Raw genomic sequence first — 19,276 nt, 5'->3', positions numbered from 1 at the left:
GTAATGTTGCTTGACTTTCCTCTTGAAAGATGCTTCGTATGCCTTAAATCATCTAACAGTATTTTTTTCTGTATTATCAATTTGTCACCGGCATTCAGCCCCACAAGGTTGACTAAAAATGCATGAGAGTATGAGACTAGATTCACTAGAATTATTAACAAAAAAACTGCCTGACGTACGAGAGATTATGCAATAATAATGTATAAATTTGGCTAGCTGTTTTCTTCGAGGTCACTTGGTAAAAAATTAATATTAGTGGTTGTTGGGAAAAGCAAATGGGGTGATCATTTTGGGACTAAATTTTGCCCACAAGGGACTATTAAAAGGGAACGGAGGGAGTATAACAATCTTGTAAGTTGCATTTTTTTAATGATTAAAAGTTAATCTTGTAATGAATAATAGTTACCCCAATATATATATATATAGGGGAGGGATCCGGTGAGAATAAGTTCATATGTGAGAATTCATACTTATATGAGAATTGATTTTAAATTTAGAACATGTGAGTAAAAGTTTAGAACACACGAATAAAAATTTAGAACATCTAAGTAATAATTTAGAACATCTATGTGAGTAATATGTTTAGAACATTTGATTTAAGAATTAGAACAAGTGATTAAAAATTTATAAAATATACTTTATGAAATTTTAAACATATGAGTAAAATTTAGAACATCTTATTTAAGATTATGAACATGTGAATAAAAATTTAGAACAAACTGATATAGAATATAGAAAGTGTGAGTAAAAAATTTAGAACATATGAGTAAAAAAATAGAACATACGCTTTAAAATCTGGAACATATAATTAAAAATCTTAGAACACACATTTTAAAATTTAGAACATATAAGTTAAAATTTTGGAACAAGTTATTTCAAATTTATGATATTAAAATTAACTAATTTATGGTTTAGAACATGTGAGTACTAAATTAGAACATTTGATTTAATTTAGAACACCTAAGGAAAAATTTAGAACATTAGATTTAAAATTTAGAACATACGAGTAAAAATTTAGAACATAAAGAGTGTTCTCACATAAGGAAAATTCTCACATAAGAAAAATTCTCACGAGAGCCTCCTCCTATATATATATATATATATATATAATTTACCCTAATACAAAAAAATAAAAATAAAAATAAATTCTTTTATATACTTTATTGATAATACACTCTTTAAATAATTGAAATTAAGAGAGTAAGAGATATATAGCTCAATTATTGGTTATAACTTGCTCTTGTAGTTTCTTCCAAAAAAAAAAAAAAAAAAAAAAAAAAAATCTCAATGATTGAACATATATAACTCCGTGATTTTGTACGCAATAAAAAAAATAATTTAGTTTGTATTATACACGTTAACTTGGTCAATTCGGCTATCTAACTTCTGGCAAATATGAAGATAATTGCATATAGCAATTTATAATAACTTGAAGTTTTGTCCCAAAAAAAAAAAAAACACTTCCCTTTGCTAACTACTCCTTCCGTTTTTAAATACTTGCTCCATTTCTATTTTTTACACTATTTATTTGTCCTACTTTGACTAATATTTGTGATTTATGCATAAGAAAAAAATATAATCTTGTCGAATTGAGCCGCTAAAGTATTATGGATTTACTTTCTAGAAATAATAAGTTTCATAAACTCAGAATATTAATAATATAGAGCTTAAGTCACTAAAGATATGGATTACGCGCGCATAACGGGGTTACTATTTACTCGTATAACGGGGTTACTGATTTTGTCAGAGTTACCTGTATTTTTTTATGGGTTACTTGTATTTTTTTTATTTTTTTCAGGGGTTACTTGTATTTTCTTTTCAGGAGTTACTTGTATGGATTACTTATTCAGGGGTTAATTGTATTATTCAGGGGTTACTTGTATTTTTTTCCCAGGGGTTTCTTGTATTTTTTTTTTAGTGGTTACTTGTATGGATTACTTATTTAGGGGTTACTTGTATATTTTTTTCAAGAGTTACTTGTAATTTTTTTTTCAGGGGTTACTTGTATTTTTTTTCAGGGGTTACTTGTATGGGTTAATTCAAGGGTTACTTGTATGAGTTACTTATTCAAGGGTTACTTGTATGAGTTACTTATTCAGGGGTTACTTATATGAGTTACTTCAAAGGTAACTTGTGTGAATTACTTATTCAAGGGTTACTTGTCACTTATTCAAGGGTTGCTTGTAAGCCCCATACCAAACCAGTAACATCCTACAAGTAACCCTTGAGAAAAACTAGTAACACCCTACAAGCTAAGTAACCCCTAACCAAACCAGTAACACCCTACAAGTAACCCTTGAAAAAAAAACTGGTAACACCCTACAAGTAACCCCTAACCAAACCAATAACACCTTACATGTAAACCATGACCAGACCAGTAACACCCTATAAGTACCCATGACCAAACTAGTAACACCCTACAATTTTTGACAAGAATGTTCGATCTAAGATTCCACGAAGAAAACGAGCTCACATTTCTTTGGTTCTCATCAATTTCACTATTTCAAATGTTGTTGATGATTTTAAGGATAATTAAACACAATTTTTCACAGCAATTTGACTCCCAATTTCTACAATTTTGGGATTTAATTGCAGCAATTTGGCAAAGAGGAGAGAGAAAATGGGTGGAGTAGAGATATGACTGTTGGTGATGTGTGGTTTGGCTTGGAGAAGAAGATAAGAAAAGAGGAGAGAGAAAAGTTGTGGTATTTAAAAAAATAAAAATAAAAATTGTGGCTAGCCACATACAAAAATTTGTGTTAATAATATTATAGCATATTTGACAATTATCATCTACAATTGTTGTTATTTTAGCAATTATCACCTACAGTTTTTTTTGTTTTGTTTTTTTTTTTTTTTTTTTTTACCACCAACTATTTTGTAAAACATCAAAATTTCCCACATACTTGGCACTAACTGAAGTGTGATGTCATGTGCGACCCACAAACTACCTTCTAACGTTATTTCCCTCCTTTTCTTTCTTTCACTCTCAATTTCTCATTCCCCTATATTATACTCCTCTCAAAATTGGGGAAATACTTAAAATTAAATTGCATATTCATGTTAATTATTTCACGAATTGAAGTTTTTCCCCAATTTTGATAGGTATACAATACGTGGAAATGAGAAATCGAGTGAGAAAAAAGCAAAGGGAGGGAAAAGGTAGTTAGTGGGCTCCACATGACGTCACATTTAAGTTCAATGACAAGTAGGTGGGAAGTTTTGATGTTTTAAAAAATAGTTGGTGGTAAAATTCGAAAAAATGGTTTTTTTTCAAAAACTACCTAATAAAACCCATATTTAGCATGAAACTACCAGATAAAAAAAATGTTGTAATAAACTACATAATAAAAGTCAAATGTTGTAAAAAAAAACTACCTAAGAAAAGGTAAAATGTTGTAAAATACTATCTATACCGAATTTTCACCGTTGATCAACCTCAAAACACTACCAAAACCACTGCTTTCATTCCTAAAACTAACACAACTTGCTTGAAATCGTCTCCATCACATCTAAACCACCTTTCAACCCCAAAACCACCACCTCTAACCCTAAAAACCACCATCCCAAAGCACTAATCTACCCTTACCAACTCGGAACATCCTCCAACCACCCCGAAAATAACCTTACCAACCCTCACGGTGGTTTTGGGGGTGTTCTAAGGTGGATCAACATCCTAAAATTAAATCAACGGTGGAATTTCGGTCAAAGGTAGTATATTACAACATTTTATCTTTTATTAGGTAGATTCTTACAACATTTTTTTTATTAGGTAGTTTCTCGCAAAATGTCCAAAAAAAAAACTATAGGTGGTAATTGCTAAAACGACAACAATTGTAGGTGATAATTGTCAAATATTATTAAATTTCAATTATTGATGTTCACATAATGATTTTTTTTAGTGTTTTCTTTATTGGGAAGGTGAATTGGATTCACATAGTCCAGGTCAGGTTTAGTTCTTGTCATCAACTTTATAATCAAAACATCACTATACAATATGAAAGTCTAGCTAGCTCGCTCTACTTGAGAATATAAAAAGACATCGAAATCAATGCTCACATCAAGCTTGAAGTTAGCGTTGGAGTATGAACTATGCCGAAATTGCAAAAAGGTTATGATTTTGACTATTAGAGTTATGTTCTTGTCTCTAAATTTGTGGTTTATATATGTATATTATCAATGTAAATGTCATATGACTAATTATTAATGAAAGTATTTTCTCGTTTAAAATAAATTATCTACTTATATATAGAGGTTTCATTTATTCCATTTTTTTAAATTTTGTGTTAATGTTTATTGTAAATATGGGTATGGGTCACATCCGTCATCAAGAGAGACAGTCTACAAAATTTCATACCAAAAGCATGTAACAAAAAGATTGTGGGTCTCACTCTAATACAATGTTAAATATGGGTTTGGGTCGCACCGTCACTAAGGGATGGATAATCCACTTTACAAGTTCAAGGAGATTCCATTATAAAACCATATATTGCAATAAAAGAATTAGACTATTAGCCTTTAAACAATATTTAACACTACTATACAAGAAAAGGATCGACCTAGTTCCGATGGATATATAGCTTCCAAGGACCCTTTAACATGATATCACAATTGGGTAAATGGGAGATCATGCCACATTCACACTTCAAAATGATCAAAGAGCACCTACGTAAAGGGGCGTGATAGAGCACATAAATCTATCTTAGGATTCTATTCAACCATTAGTTAAGATTTTGGATATCATTATCTGTAGATGTCTTTGATTTATTGTATGTTTAGTTTGTCTTTTTTTTTTTTTTTCCTATTAGGAAATGTTAGCCGAGCAATTTTATTAAATTAAATCAATCCCCGCCAAAATTATACGAGTATAAAAATAAAAACTCTGAGAAATAATTTGAACCCTAGATAACATATATTGATCCAATGAATTAAATGTGCAAGTCTGGCCTTAATTTTTATTTTTTAAAAGGACTTTAATCTGATTAGTTGTCAACTTTATTAAACATCGTGAAAAGAAAGGGATTGGAACAAGTTTAAAGATAATATTTTATACAAATTATATTAATAATGATATAAGAATCATACAATCATGATTCATGAATTACAACAAATAGTTAACTACGAGACATGTAATAGAGGGATATGCTACAAGCCTACAAGTAATACAAGGGGCATATGTATACCCTTTATTTGTTACCAAAAACTTTAAAAACAATTATGTTGGGCACTGAAATTAAATAAACCGAGAGCTTATAAATAAGTATAAAGAATGCAGGAGTAGCTTAAGATGAATATTAAGCAGTGCCGAACAATTGCTTCATCCGAATTACTTCCTTACCACTCAAGAGTGTGATTTTCTGGACAATGTCGGCCGGTAAATTTCCAGCAAATAAGGAGGTAGGAGTGAGTTGTATTCCTGGATTTGCACCATTCAAACTAACAAATGCAATAGCCGGAGTTTTACCAACATTGATTTGGAAGTGAAGCATGGCTTGTGGAAAAATCATGACATCACCAACCTCTAATCTTTTATAGTATGCGGTGTTGTTGGTATCAATAAATCCAGCAATTATTGAACCTTTTACCAAAATAAGAACTTCTGACGTACGGTGGGAATGTACTGGGATCACTCCTCCTACGGCAAAGTCTAACCTGGCCATAGATATTCCTAAACCATTAAAGGCAGGAAACGCATCCGAAAATGCTAATGTCACATTGTTTCCAAAAACATTATTAGGAATTTTTTCACCACGGAAACCAGTATAAACAAAATCATTAGTTGTAACTTTAGCAGGATCTTTACAAGCATATCCTTGAGGTCCTCTAGGAAGACTAAGATCCCCAACACAAAAGTCGAATTCTATGGCTTGTGAGACAAAGGCTAAGAGACAAAAGATAAGGAAAACCAAAAGAGTGTTCATATTGTAAGCTAGAAATAGGTGTTACAAAAATGATGGATAAAGGATGTAATAAAGAGAGAAATTTTTGTAATGTAGATGGGTTGATTGTATTTTCTTTATGGCAAATGACACCTTTTTATAGAACTTTGCCGAGTTTGCATGTTTACGTGGCAGCTCTCTTTCTAGATTATTAAGACTTGTTCAGTCACTTGATCGAGACGACATCAATCATTTATAGGCTATGCGTAAATTATATTCTATTGAATTTATTAGATTAATCAAAATCAATGATTTTTAAGTGTATGATTTTAATGACTTAATGGTTGCATTTATTATATTCTATTGAATTTATTTGTATAAGAATTTTTTAGAATGTACTGCGTTGTTTTTTAATTAAGGAAAATGTTACACATAGCCCTAAGGGTTACATATAACTATTAAATTAACATTTGAAAATCGTAAAAAGTTAAGAATTCATAAAAATATAAAGGATCTTGCTAACGAGCGTCCCGTGGCGTTAGATAAGGATAAATTATATTGGTTGAAATGGTATTAAGTTAGGAATTCATGACAAAATCACGCGTCGTTCGGTGTAATTAATATTAATTTTATTCTAATATTTGCACTTTAATTCTCTTTTCTAACGCCCCGGCCCCCGGGGGCGCTCATTAGCTTTTGCCAAATATAAACACTAAGGGCCTGTTCCGATTGACTGAACTCAACCGAACTAAACTGAACTGAACTGAACTGAACTGAACTTATTAATTAGTGATTTTTAACTACGGATTAGTGATCTTTGATTATTTATTGATTATTTATTACTATACATATGTATATACAAATGTACATATTATTATTATTATTATTATTATTATTATTATTATTATTATCATTATTATTAATTATTGATGATTATTATTATTATTATTATTTATTGATTATTATTATTTATTGATTATTGTTATTATTATTATTATTATTATTATTATTATTATTATTATTATTATTTATTGATGATTATTATTATTTATTGATTATTATTATTAGTATTATTATTTCAATTATTATTGTTATTATTATTATTATTTATTGATTATTATTATTATTATTATTATTATTATTATTATTATTATTATTATTTATTACTTATTGATTATTATTATTATTATTATTATTATTATTATTATTATTATTATTATTATTATTATTATTATTATTATTATTATTATTATTATTATTACTATTACTATTACTATTATTGTTGTTGTTGTTGTTGAATTTGTATAAGAATTTTTTAGAATGTACTGCGTTGTTTTTTAATTAAGGAAAATGTTACAGATAGCCCTAAGGGTTACATATAACTATTAAATTAACATTTGAAAATCGTAAAAAGTTAAGAATTCATAAAAATATAAAGGATCTTGCTAACGAGCGTCCCGTGGCGTTAGATAAGGATAAATTATATTGGTTGAAATGGTATTAAGTTAGGAATTCATGACAAAATCACGCGTCGTTAGGTGTAATTAATATTAATTTTATTCTAATATTTGCACTTTAATTCTCTTTTCTAATGCCCCGGCCCCCGGGGGCGCTCATTAGCTTTTGCCAAATATAAACACTAAGGGCCTGTTCCGATTGACTGAACTCAACCGAACTAAACTGAACTGAACTGAACTGAACTGAACTTATTAATTAGTGATTTTTAACTACGGATTAGTGATCTTTGATTATTTATTGATTATTTATTACTATACATATGTATATACAAATGTACATATTATTATTATTATTATTATTATTATTATTATTAATATTATTATTATCATTATTATTAATTATTGATGATTATTATTATTATTATTATTTATTGATTATTATTATTTATTGATTATTATTATTGTTATTTTTATTATTATTATTATTATTATTATTATTATTATTATTATTATTATTATTATTTATTGATGATTATTATTATTTATTGATTATTATTATTAGTATTATTATTTCAATTATTATTGTTATTATTATTATTATTATTATTTATTGATTATTATTATTATTATTTATTATTATTATTATTATTATTATTATTATTATTATTATTATTATTATTATTATTATTATTATTATTATTATTATTATTATTATTATTACTATTACTATTATTGTTGTTGTTGTTGTTGTTGTTGTTGTTGTTGTTGTTTGTTGTTGTTGTTGTTGTTGTTGTTGTTGTCGTCGTCGTTGTAATAAGAGCTTAAAAGAATGAAATTTGGCTTTATATCATTAGCAATATCATTAGACGTAAATTAAGAGCTGAACTGAACTGAACTGAACTGAATTTCAACGGAAGAGAACAGGCCCTAACTATACTGATTTACGCGTGTTTTTGTCATGAATTCCTAATTTTATACAATTTTCAAAACTGTATTTAATGCTTATATATAACTCTTAATGCTACATATAGTATTACCCTTTAAAGGTTACTTAGTGATTCATACTTTTTTTTTTTTTTTTTTTTTAAGCTAGTGATTCATACTTCATTGTTTATATTTTAAAAAAAATATATTTTACTCCAATGTGTATATATGTGAGAATATGGTGGAAATTGGTAAAGAAATGGCGAATTGAATTTGGGGGTTTAAAGAAAATAAATCGGGAGGAAAAACATTATAAAGGCTCAACATAGCCATTAGGTGGGGTCCATTGACTAAAAAGCCACCGAATTTTTAAAAAAGGTGAGAAAATAAATGTGTTTTTAATTTAAAGGGTGGTAAATTAAAACAAAATATTAAACGGGGTGGTAATTTCAAAACATGTATGCTTTTTGAGTGGTAATTTACATGTTATTCAAAAAACAAATCAAAAAGGAAAAAATCACCTTTTGAACAATTAAAGTTAGGACATTTTGTGAGAAACTACCTTTTAAAGCAATTTTTTTGTGAGAAATTACCTTATAAAAAAAATGTTGTAATAAACTACCTTATAAAAGCTAATGTTGTAAGATACTACCCTTGGTCGGAAAGTGAGAGTTGACTAAATTTTTCCGGCGTTGACCAAGTCATGTGCCGGTCACATGACATTTAATTCATCTTGGGTATTATATGGATAGGCTCGGGGAAAATTAGGGGGGAAATGGGGAAAGATGAATTAAACGTCACGTGACCGGCACATGACTAGTTTAACGCCGGAAAAATTAAGTCAACTCTCACTTTCCGACCAAGGGTAGTATCTTACAACATTTAGCTTTTATAAGGTAATTTTTTACAACATTTTTTTTATAAGGTAACTTCTCGCAAAAAAAAAAATGCTTTAAAAGGTAGTTTCTTACAAAATGTCCTTAAAGTTACTCTTATATATATATATATATATATATATATATATATATATATATATATATATATATATATATATTTTTTTTTTTTCCTTTTTTGTTATTGTTTTGTTTAACTTGTGATAGATTCCGGTTCCATTAAACACTTTCTCCTTATCTAAAAAAAAAAATAGAAGTATATATGAAAGAAATCCGGTTAAATGTAATTTTCTAAACATCAGTATCAATCTTGACAATTTCCTTTAATTGATCAAATCAACTTTTTTATTGCAATTAACTTAGTCTAATTATCGAGCTGTATTTGTTCACTACTGATTATTTTCAAGAAATTCTTTTGCGTAATATATGGAGGAAGGCCTGACCAATACCAGATCTTTGTAATCGTTCAAAGTTTGAATAACTGAAACTTTCATCCAATCATTAAGAAGTTATATCTTGTAAATAACTTTGTTTATGTAAAATCATTAGATGAATGTTGAAACCCATTATAACCTACTCCGTATTTGTTAGTGAACTATATTGGAGAAAAAGGAGAGTTGGTTCCATTTTATAAGGTAGAGCATTTACTACTACTTTTGCGAATTGATTTTAATATGGAAGTCCCTGAGCCTTGTTAGTGGATCAAACTTTCCTCCTTTTTTTGGGTTGTCCAAACCCATTTCATATTCTCTCAAAAATTTAACAATGAATAATGGTGATTAATTTCCAATTACTCCCTCCGTGTTTTTTTAAGTGTTACACTTATCAAATTCGGCCGTGTTTTAATAAGTGTTACACTTTCTATTTTGGCAAAAAGCTACATTAAAATATTGTATTTCTCTCCTCTCATGGTCCTCACCCAAATCTACTACTACTTTTTTTTTTTTTATAATATCTTTCCTCTCACATTCATTATTTTTCAATAAACTATTAACGTCACTATCTTTCTTTTACAATTTCTTAATATTCCAACTACCCCACTTACCTCTTATTTTATTTAAGTCAATTAAATTGCCTTAAACTATGTGCCGGTCAAACTGTAACACTTAAAAAAACACGAAGGGAGTACATAATACATTCATTTTTCATCGTGCATTGAACATTAATCCGACTAAAAAAATCTACGTAAACCATGATAGTAGCTCATATCACATTGATTTACCAAAAAAAAAAAAAAAAAAATACAATTTAAAACTTCCACCAAATTGCACGTACTAGATCAATTTGTATAGCATTAATATTCATATTTTAAGGCAATACTACTAAAAAAAAAAACAAACAAACAAACACTGTCCATTTATTGTTAGGAAAATTTGCGAGGAAGGTCCTTTTATGAGGTCAACCTTGTGTGGAAGGTCCTTTTATGAAAAAGGTGGCACGAAAGGTCCTTATATGAACATTGGGTTGCGAGGAGGGTCCTTTGACCAAATTTCGGCGTTGACCAATTTTTTCCGGACAAAAATTAAGCTTTTTTTCCCTCTTTTCCCTTAATTTCCCTTTTCCCCTTTAAATTAAGCTTGAAAACAACAATTAGAAATAGAATTATGGTTGTTATAGTGTTTAATTTCACCGGAACCACCAATCTAATTAAAGAACCACCGATCCAGACTAACCAACCACCCTATATCTACCCATAACCACCCATACTCACTGAGAACCGACCACCTACGAAAACCACCCATTAAAACCCACACCTCGAACATCCACCCCACTAGGACCCAAACCCACGACCCCCACGAACACCCACCCACTAACAACCGGCGAAAATTAAAGAACGAAGAAGACGATGGGGAAAAGTTCAAGCAACAACACTAAGGTGAGGAGGAAAGAAGAGCACGCAGCACCGGCTATGGTTGAATGTCTTTGATTGGTCTTCAATTGTAATTTTAGGGATAAGAATTGAAGATTTGAGATTAATTTGCTCTAAAATTAGGGTTTCATAAGGGAGAAATGGGGGATAGATGGAAAATCGTGAGAAAAGAGGGGAAAGGAATTTTTTTTTAAAAAAAAAGGGAACTTAAGGGGTCACGTGATTTGCACGTGATTTTAAATGGCTGGAAAATTTTGGTCAACGCTGGAGAACGGTCAAATGACCCTCCTCGCAACCCAATGTTCATATAAGGACCTTTCGTGCCACCTTTTTCATAAAAGGACCTTCCACACAAGGTCGACCTCATAAAAGGACCTTCCTCGCAAATTTTCCTTATTGTTAATCCAATACCCTACCTGTTGTTGATTTTGGTGTTGCAGATTTTAATTTTCCAGGTACGCCAGCCGTTTTCCTTGTAGGAATCCGGCAAACTTCGAAGCAGATGACTTTGTTTTCTCTGGTTTGGGTGTTGCGGGCAACACGTCAAACATCTTTAGTGTAGCTGTGACATTTGCAATCGATTTGACTTTTCCCGCTTTAAATGGGTTAGGCCTTTCCATGTCGCGGTTAGACGTTGGTGTGGGTGGAGTTGTCCCAATCCACTCGCACGGGGTATCAAAACTTATCCTTGTGATTGAAGGATTGATACTTGCGGGTTTTATAGATTCGAACGATCAAGTATATTATGAAACATTAACCAAGGGAGATATTATGATCTTCCCTCAATCATTACTTCACTTCCAAGTTAATATTGGTAAAACAGTGCAAACCCTAATTTTCAAACTACTACCACTTCTCTGTTTGCTAATAACTTACCTACGGACATGATTGAGAAGATTACTTTACTTTATGCTACACAAGAAAAGAAGTTGAAGAGCATCTTTGGCGGCATTAATTGAATGTTCTCTATTGATGTGAAGTACTATCACCCATAGAACTATTGGAATCGTTTAGCATAAAAAAAATCAAGATTATTACGCAATTCAAACGATTCTTAATTAATTTATTAATATAAAGTCATACGTCATTTATAATTTCAATTTTAAAAGTGATGTATACACATTTTTACCTTGTTTCTACCCATATTTGGAATAGTACATTTATTTGCATGTAAAAGTAAAAATAAACATGTTGTATACTCCATCTTAAAACACTTCTATTTTATTAATTTCAATTATTTTTTATCCTCCTTTTCCTCTTTCCTCTCTGTTCTCATTGGTAACCCGTATCTTCATCTGTTCATGAGCTAATCACTTCATGACTTTTTGTTGCTGCTTGAATTCAAGGCTCAAAAATCATTGTTAATGAAAAAATTGGCTTTAGATAGGTAAGTTTGACAACAATGTCTATTTTATTGGCTGATTAGATGTTAAAATTTGAATTTAATATCATGATTCACATTCCAAAATAAAAAAATAAAAAAGAATAAATAATAATCGGTGAAAAAGTTTAGTATAATTTCATATTTTTGCTAAATTTCTAGAATTGGTCAATGTTGGAATATTTGCTCAAATTGTTAGTGGTTAGTTAACTCCTAATATGTAGAAATATGCTCTACTAAGTATTAGTTTGTATTAGTAGATTCATAATTTTAGAGGGGTAATTTTGTGGGTTAATGTTAGCATGAACAATGATCATGGGATCATGTTCTCTTTTTTTTTTTTTTTCATCTCTCTTCATCAATTTGAAGAGACATGCTTCAATATTTACAAATGACAAGCAACATAAGCTTTTAAGCTAATTAGCTTGCCATGCAACATAAGCTTTTAAGCTAATTAACTTGCCATGCAACATAAGCTTTTAAGCTAATTATCATCTTAGCTACTTTTTGCTCGAATGACTAGTTATTAGCTTAGTTGTAGATTTTGGATAAAAAATACATAGAAAGAGCTTAATTGGTAAGTTTAATTCCCAAGCAAATTAACTTGACAAAGCTAATTTGCTTAGTCAAGCTAATTAACTTTTCTAGCTCCAATGATCAATCTAGTAGCTAGGGAATTATTGAAATTGCAAACAAATCCCTAGCTACAACCATTGGAGTTGCTCATAAGAATATATGCTTCAAAATGTTAATAGTTATTAATTAAGTCAATTGTTAATGGTTAGTTATTATCCTAAATAATAGTAGCAGTTCGGTAGTATTGTAGTTAGAATTAGTAAGTTTGGATGGTGTAGTGGAGTAAATCCTGGTATATGATTTCCCACTAACTTATTCATGTTTCCAATATTTTTGGCACTAGTTAGGATTAGGAAGTTGTTAGCTTAAGATTAGGCTTATATATTAGTATTAGTTTTCTGCCTATATAAAGGCTATTATTATCTGTTTGATTTGAATGAGAAAGCAGTTTATATAATTAATTTTATTTTCCTAAAAAAAAAAAAGAGAACATGATGATCTCATAATTATTGTTAATACTAACATTAACCACTAAATTACCCCACTAATAGTATGACTCCACTAACACAAACTAATACTTAGTAGAGCATGCATATTCCTATATATTAGGAGTTAACTAACACTAACAATTTATTTGAAGCAAATATTCCAACACACCCCCTTCTTCAAATTGGAATACAATGACTATTCGATCTTCACGCTTGACCTCGACGAAATTTACTTTTGCTTTTACAACATTTTGTGATGCACATATCATCACCCACACAATTTTACTGATGCACATTATCACCAACATGATATTCTTGGAGCACTTCTCTCCGCACAAAATAAACCTCGACATTTTTTATTGATGCACTTCTCATTAATTAATCAATCTTGTTAATGAACATATTCACCAAATTACCTTCAATGGAGCACATCTCTCCATTAACTCTCTTTGACATTGTCCTTCAATTGACCATGTCACCTTACATTATACAAAAAAAATTTGGTATTATCTTGACAACCGTCTCTGCATTGATTATTACGACTTCCATACTCGTAAAGATTTTAGGATCTTCTCTTCAAATAGTCGATCCTACAATTTGATTCTACTCTAGGTACTTCCGATTCAAAATAGAATCGCGATTCTAAAGACATTAATTGTTATGCTTGTCTATGCACATAATTAGTCAAGTCTAAACTAGGTATTATATTACAAAAGTTCTTAGATAAAAACAAATTCTCTAATCTCTAGTATACGATAACATGTTTAGCTTCATGCACTTGATCCCTCTTCCCTTGCAGGTTTGCAGCTTTAAGACTAGCCCTCCTCGCTCGCTCTTAGAGCAAATCCATGCATACGTTATACGGGATAATTAAACAACCTACATTCATACTTTCAAAGTTATTCCTTCTTGTCCAAATTTTCAAGAGAATTAGGTTATATCTAGTGCCATGCATGGTAATTTTCAATAATTTTTTTAAAATTTACATTTTTTTTTTTATTTTTATGTTTTTTTTTTAACTTTTGTATGTTATATTCATATTAAATTCTAATCATAAATTAAAGTATCATTAGATATTGTATTTCATTATTTAAGCTTGTAACTTGTATTACATAATTAAAAAAAATTAAATCAAGAAAATAATATATAATCTTGTTGTATTAAACATATGTAGTACATAATATGTCTTTCCTAAAAAAAAAACAAAGTATGTATCTCACAAATTAAGTTAAGAACATTTTTTTTAATTCTTAAGTTTATAGTTGTCAAAATGTTATTTTTTTTGGAATGCTACATCAAATATTGCATTATACTTTATATGTAATTATTACTTATATGTAGAAATATTTAATTTGTTTCTTAAATAGATTATATTGTTTCCCAAAGAAAAAAAAAAGTAAGGACACACCAGGAAATGACATGTGTCATTGCTGGTGTGTCTTTTAGTATATATATTAGTTATAGTTATTAGTAGTGGCTATACATATCATGTTTTTGAAATTTTATAATAGTCGTTTGAAATATGACTATAATAATATTTTAATAATTATATGGTTCATAATTGAAATATTTATCTCCAAATAATAAACTATTTTATTTTATTTTTCGTATAAAATAGTATTATCAGCTTTTTTTTATTTATCGAATTTTTTGTTTCATTTACTACCTCCGTTAACTATTATTTGCAACAAAGGAATATTTTATGTTTCACAAATAATACCCCTTTGTTGTAAATAATAGTTAACGGAGGTAGTATATAATTTTTCTTATTATTTCATAGTTTCTCAAAAATTAATTATTTTATGTTTCCCTCAAAAAAAAAAAAAAATTATTTTATGTTGATTAAACTTTTCAAAAATTATATTTACGTTGTTGATATTAGGAGACTAATTATATCTATTATATAGTTCCAAAGTTTGCTTAGAATAGGGGAGATTCAGTACGAGTCAAGGGGGCCATTGCATCAATCCCAGACTCCGATCCACAAGCTTTAAGGCAATCTCTTAAATGAAGGATAGACTCAGATTAACATAAGATCAAAGATTCAAAGAAGGGAGTATAAAGAAACGATAAAATATACTTATTAATCTTGAGAACAGATAAAAAGTATACAATATAGAATTTTACAATTACTTTGTTGTTACGAAACATGTAAAGTGGGCTATGTATATACCCTTTTTTATCACAAATTTATAAATAATTGCGTTGGACATTGAAATAAATGGAGAGAGCTTAGAAATAATTAAGTATTAAGAACCCAGGAGTAGCTAAAGATGGCTATCAAGCTGTGCCAAAGATTCGCTTCATCCGCATAACTTCCTTATGACTCAAAAGTGTAATATCCTGGGCAATGTCAGCAGGTAAATTCCCAGCAAATAAAGCGGTAGGAGTGAGTTGTAATGCAGGGTTTGCACCATTCAGACTAACATAGGCAGTAGCCGGAGTTTTACCAACGTTAATTTGGAAGTGAATCATGGCCTGTGGAAACACCATGACATCACCAACCTCTAATCTTTTATAGTATGCGGTGTTGTTGGTGTCAATAAATCCTGCTATGATTGAACCTTTCACTAAAAGAAGAACTTCTGATGTGCGATGGGAGTGTACTGGGATCACTCCTCCTATAGCGAAGTCTAACCTGGCCATAGATATACCTAAACCATTAAAGGCCGGGAACACATCAGAAAATGCTAGTGTCACATTGTTCCCAAAAACATTATTGGGTGTTTTTTCACCACGGAAACCTGTGTAAACAAAATCATCAGTTGTGACTTCAGCAGGATCTTTGCAAGCATATCCTTCAGGCCCTCTAGGAAGACTAAGATCTCCAACACAAAAGTCGAGTTCTATAGCATGTGAGAGAGACGATAGGAGACAAAAGACAAAGAAAAACGAAAGATTTCTCATTTTGTTAGAAGCTAGAAATAGGTGGTACAAATGGTGGATAAACTGAGGGAAGTAAAGAGGTAGGTGGTATTGATGGTTTGATTGTATTTTCTTCGGGGCAATGGACACCCTTTATATAGTATTGGCTGAGCATGCAAGTTTACGCGGCTTAAAAGAATAATAAATGATGTATGCGATAATGTTAAGAGGAATTTGACTATTTGAGAGATCCACTTGTTTAACCAATTCAATTTTTTTAAAGTATCATTCTATTGACTCAAAGTTTCCATTTATAAAAACTGTTGAAATTGTTTATCTATAGTTTTTATTTATTTATTTATTTTCTTCGTTGATTGAACAGTTAATTGATTTTAGCAAGATCTAATCTATACTTAGTATTTAAAATCACAAACCAAAATTGACACATGTCATCATTCTTTCTCACCTTTCTTTATTCATTCTCCCTCCTTATGTTTTCTAAAATATTCTCTCTTCATCTCCTCCTTTATTTCTCAATAACTTTTATATTTTGTAATCTTTATTTTAATTCAATAACAAATTAAATTTCCTAAACCTTCTCCTCTTCTCATTGTTCCATCTATCAATTCAATTTATTCACATTCATAATTCATTTCTTTAATTTGACCCCTTATCTTCCCCCTCTTCTTATATAAATACAAATTTCCAATAAAGATTTTTTCACACTCATTAAGTTTCAAAAACTAAAAAATTAGAGAAACATCTCTCAAAATTCTATGTGAAATTTCTACAACAATGAGGATGATGATTGAAAAGGGAAATATTGAGGTGGCAAGAATACTATGGAAATTCCATAGGATGACATTGTTTGCGTGTCATGGGGCTTTAATTTTGAAGATATTAAGCGCGATATAAGAGACATATATTGGTAAAGATCGACTAAAGAAGAATATCATGCCTTCACATTTGATGTAAAAATTGTAAAATTATAATAAGTGTTTGGTATTTACAAAGTAGTTTTTTACACAAATTGATGATTAATATATCATGCGATAGAGATGATTTTACGATTTTAAGCCATTTTTTCTACAACTATTAGTCTATTACTACTAATTCATAAAATATTATAATACGTCAAAAGACGATAAAATAAATTCATTCAAATAATTTGTAAAGGGTTTTTTTTGGTGACAAGATAATTTGTAAAGTTTCAAATAAATTTATAACTTAAGCATAACCCGTGCGTAGAACGGGTCCAAAAGCTAGTTCTATTACACTTCTCTAACCATAGTGCTACATGTCATCTTACACTATTAAATTTTTATTGCACCATTTTTTTTTAATTCTTTCATTAAACTTATACTTAATCTTTCATACACACTTCATCTCTTCATCTTCATCTCCATCTCTCCCCTTTAATTCAACCTTTTCCTATTCTCTCTTTAATTTTAGCCCTTCCACCTTCTATTTAACCTCTTTTTCGATTAAAGTTCCATAATTTTAATTTCTTTAATCATGTTTCCGATTACATATTATACCCTATAATGACTTACTGATATTTCTTCACTTATCTCTCAATACAATTTTATATGAATAACCCGTGCATTGCACGGGCCAGAAGGCTAGTTAAGAGTAATGATATATACCGTTGTCCTTAAGGCTGTAATTAATACTTAACCCTTACGTTTCTGAATGATATTGGTCTATAACGGTTTGATTTTTTCCATTGTTCATTTATTAATTTTACTCTATTTATTTTACTACAATGTATATACAATATACTCGTATTTTTATTAGGAAAATTTACAAATTGCACCATTTATAGTTAGTCTTTTGCAAATTGCAGCCATTTAAAAAAAATTACAAATTGCAGCCATTTAAAAAAAATTGCGAATTGCAACCCAAAATTTCATCGATTTACGTGTCAAAAATATTCAATTAAGGTTTTAGGGGTCATTTTAGTTCTTAAAAAACCGAATTGATCTCGGAATTAGCCAAAAAATAACGTAAGTGACTCCTTTTTATAGAAAAAAATAGTTGCCCACAAATCGATACATTTTTGTTATGCAAAACAAGGCAATTACGTTATTTTTTTTTTGCTGATTTCGAGCTCAATTCGGATCTTTAAGAACTTAAATGGCCCCTAACACCTTAACCGAATATTTTGGGGTCTCTGTACCCCTCTCGTACACCAAAAAAAAAATTAATAAAACATTTTCAGTTTTTAGGCTTGAATGTTTTTTTTTTGGTATTTATTATTACAATATAAAATTTGTCAAAAACAACCTTTTAAAATGTCCACTTTATTTAAATCAACCTTTTAATTTTTTTTTTTTTTTTTTTGCAATTTCAGACCACATTATAAATTTTTTTTATCAAAGACAACCAAATGCTACTTTCCGGCGTTGACTCTATTTTTCCCGATGTTGACCACTAGTGTGCAACGCACATGAACTCGTATATTGCTTAATACACCAATTTTCCCTCCAATTCACTCGTACTAAAAGAGGGATGAAAGAGAAGCAGGGGTTTTAATAGGAGTTAATTGGAAGGAAAATGGGTGTATTAAGCAATATAGGAGGTCACGTGACTCGCACACTAGTAGTCAACATCGGGAAAAATAGAGTCAACGCCGGAAAGTAGCATTTGGTTGTCTTTGATAAAAAAATTTTATAATGTGGTATGAAATTGCAAAAAAAAAAAAAAATTAAAGGTTGTTTTAAATAAAATGGACACTTTAAAAGGTTGTTTATGACAAATTTTATCGGTAATAGTGCTATCACAATATTAGTAATTTAGCTTGACTTTCCTCTTGAATGATTCTTCGTATGATTTATTTCATTTAATAGTAATTTTTTGTTCCACCTGTATTATTAATTTCTCACCGGCATTCAGCCCAACAAAGTTGACTAAATGCATGAGAGTATGAGACTAGAATTATTA

The 19,276-nt window shown here is 29.6% G+C and overlaps 2 protein-coding genes and 1 pseudogene across 2 annotated transcripts; 1 reads left to right on the top strand and 2 right to left on the bottom strand.

The window, feature by feature from the left end:
• Window positions 1–5,079: 5,079 nt before the first annotated feature.
• LOC145634519 (auxin-binding protein ABP19a-like) lies at window positions 5,080–5,990 on the bottom strand. Its single transcript, XM_081685942.1, has one exon. The coding sequence runs from the start codon at window positions 5,919–5,921 to the stop codon at window positions 5,295–5,297; it is 627 nt and encodes a 208-aa protein (XP_081542068.1). The 5' UTR covers window positions 5,922–5,990; the 3' UTR covers window positions 5,080–5,294.
• On the top strand, window positions 5,951–11,982 carry LOC145636630 (auxin-binding protein ABP20-like; annotated as a pseudogene).
• A 3,545-nt stretch (window positions 11,983–15,527) lies between these two features.
• On the bottom strand, window positions 15,528–16,452 carry LOC145634518 (auxin-binding protein ABP19a-like). Its single transcript, XM_081685941.1, has one exon. It carries the CDS (start codon window positions 16,373–16,375, stop codon window positions 15,749–15,751), a length of 627 nt encoding a protein of 208 aa, XP_081542067.1. The 5' UTR covers window positions 16,376–16,452; the 3' UTR covers window positions 15,528–15,748.
• Between the last annotated feature and the right edge of the window lie 2,824 nt (window positions 16,453–19,276).

This window comes from Chenopodium album, chromosome 6, assembly GCF_948465745.1.
Source record: "Chenopodium album chromosome 6, dcCheAlbu1.1, whole genome shotgun sequence".
Classification (NCBI taxonomy): domain Eukaryota; kingdom Viridiplantae; phylum Streptophyta; class Magnoliopsida; order Caryophyllales; family Amaranthaceae; genus Chenopodium; species Chenopodium album.
The sequence above is the reverse complement of the archived record's forward strand: the minus strand, read 5'-3'. Positions and strand labels throughout refer to the sequence as shown.

Excerpts from the sequence above, each read along its gene's own strand:
- LOC145634519 (XM_081685942.1), bottom strand. The coding sequence starts at position 5,921 with ATGAACACTCTTTTGGTTTTCCTTATCTTTTGTCTCTTAGCCTTTGTC.
- LOC145634518 (XM_081685941.1), bottom strand. The coding sequence starts at position 16,375 with ATGAGAAATCTTTCGTTTTTCTTTGTCTTTTGTCTCCTATCGTCTCTC.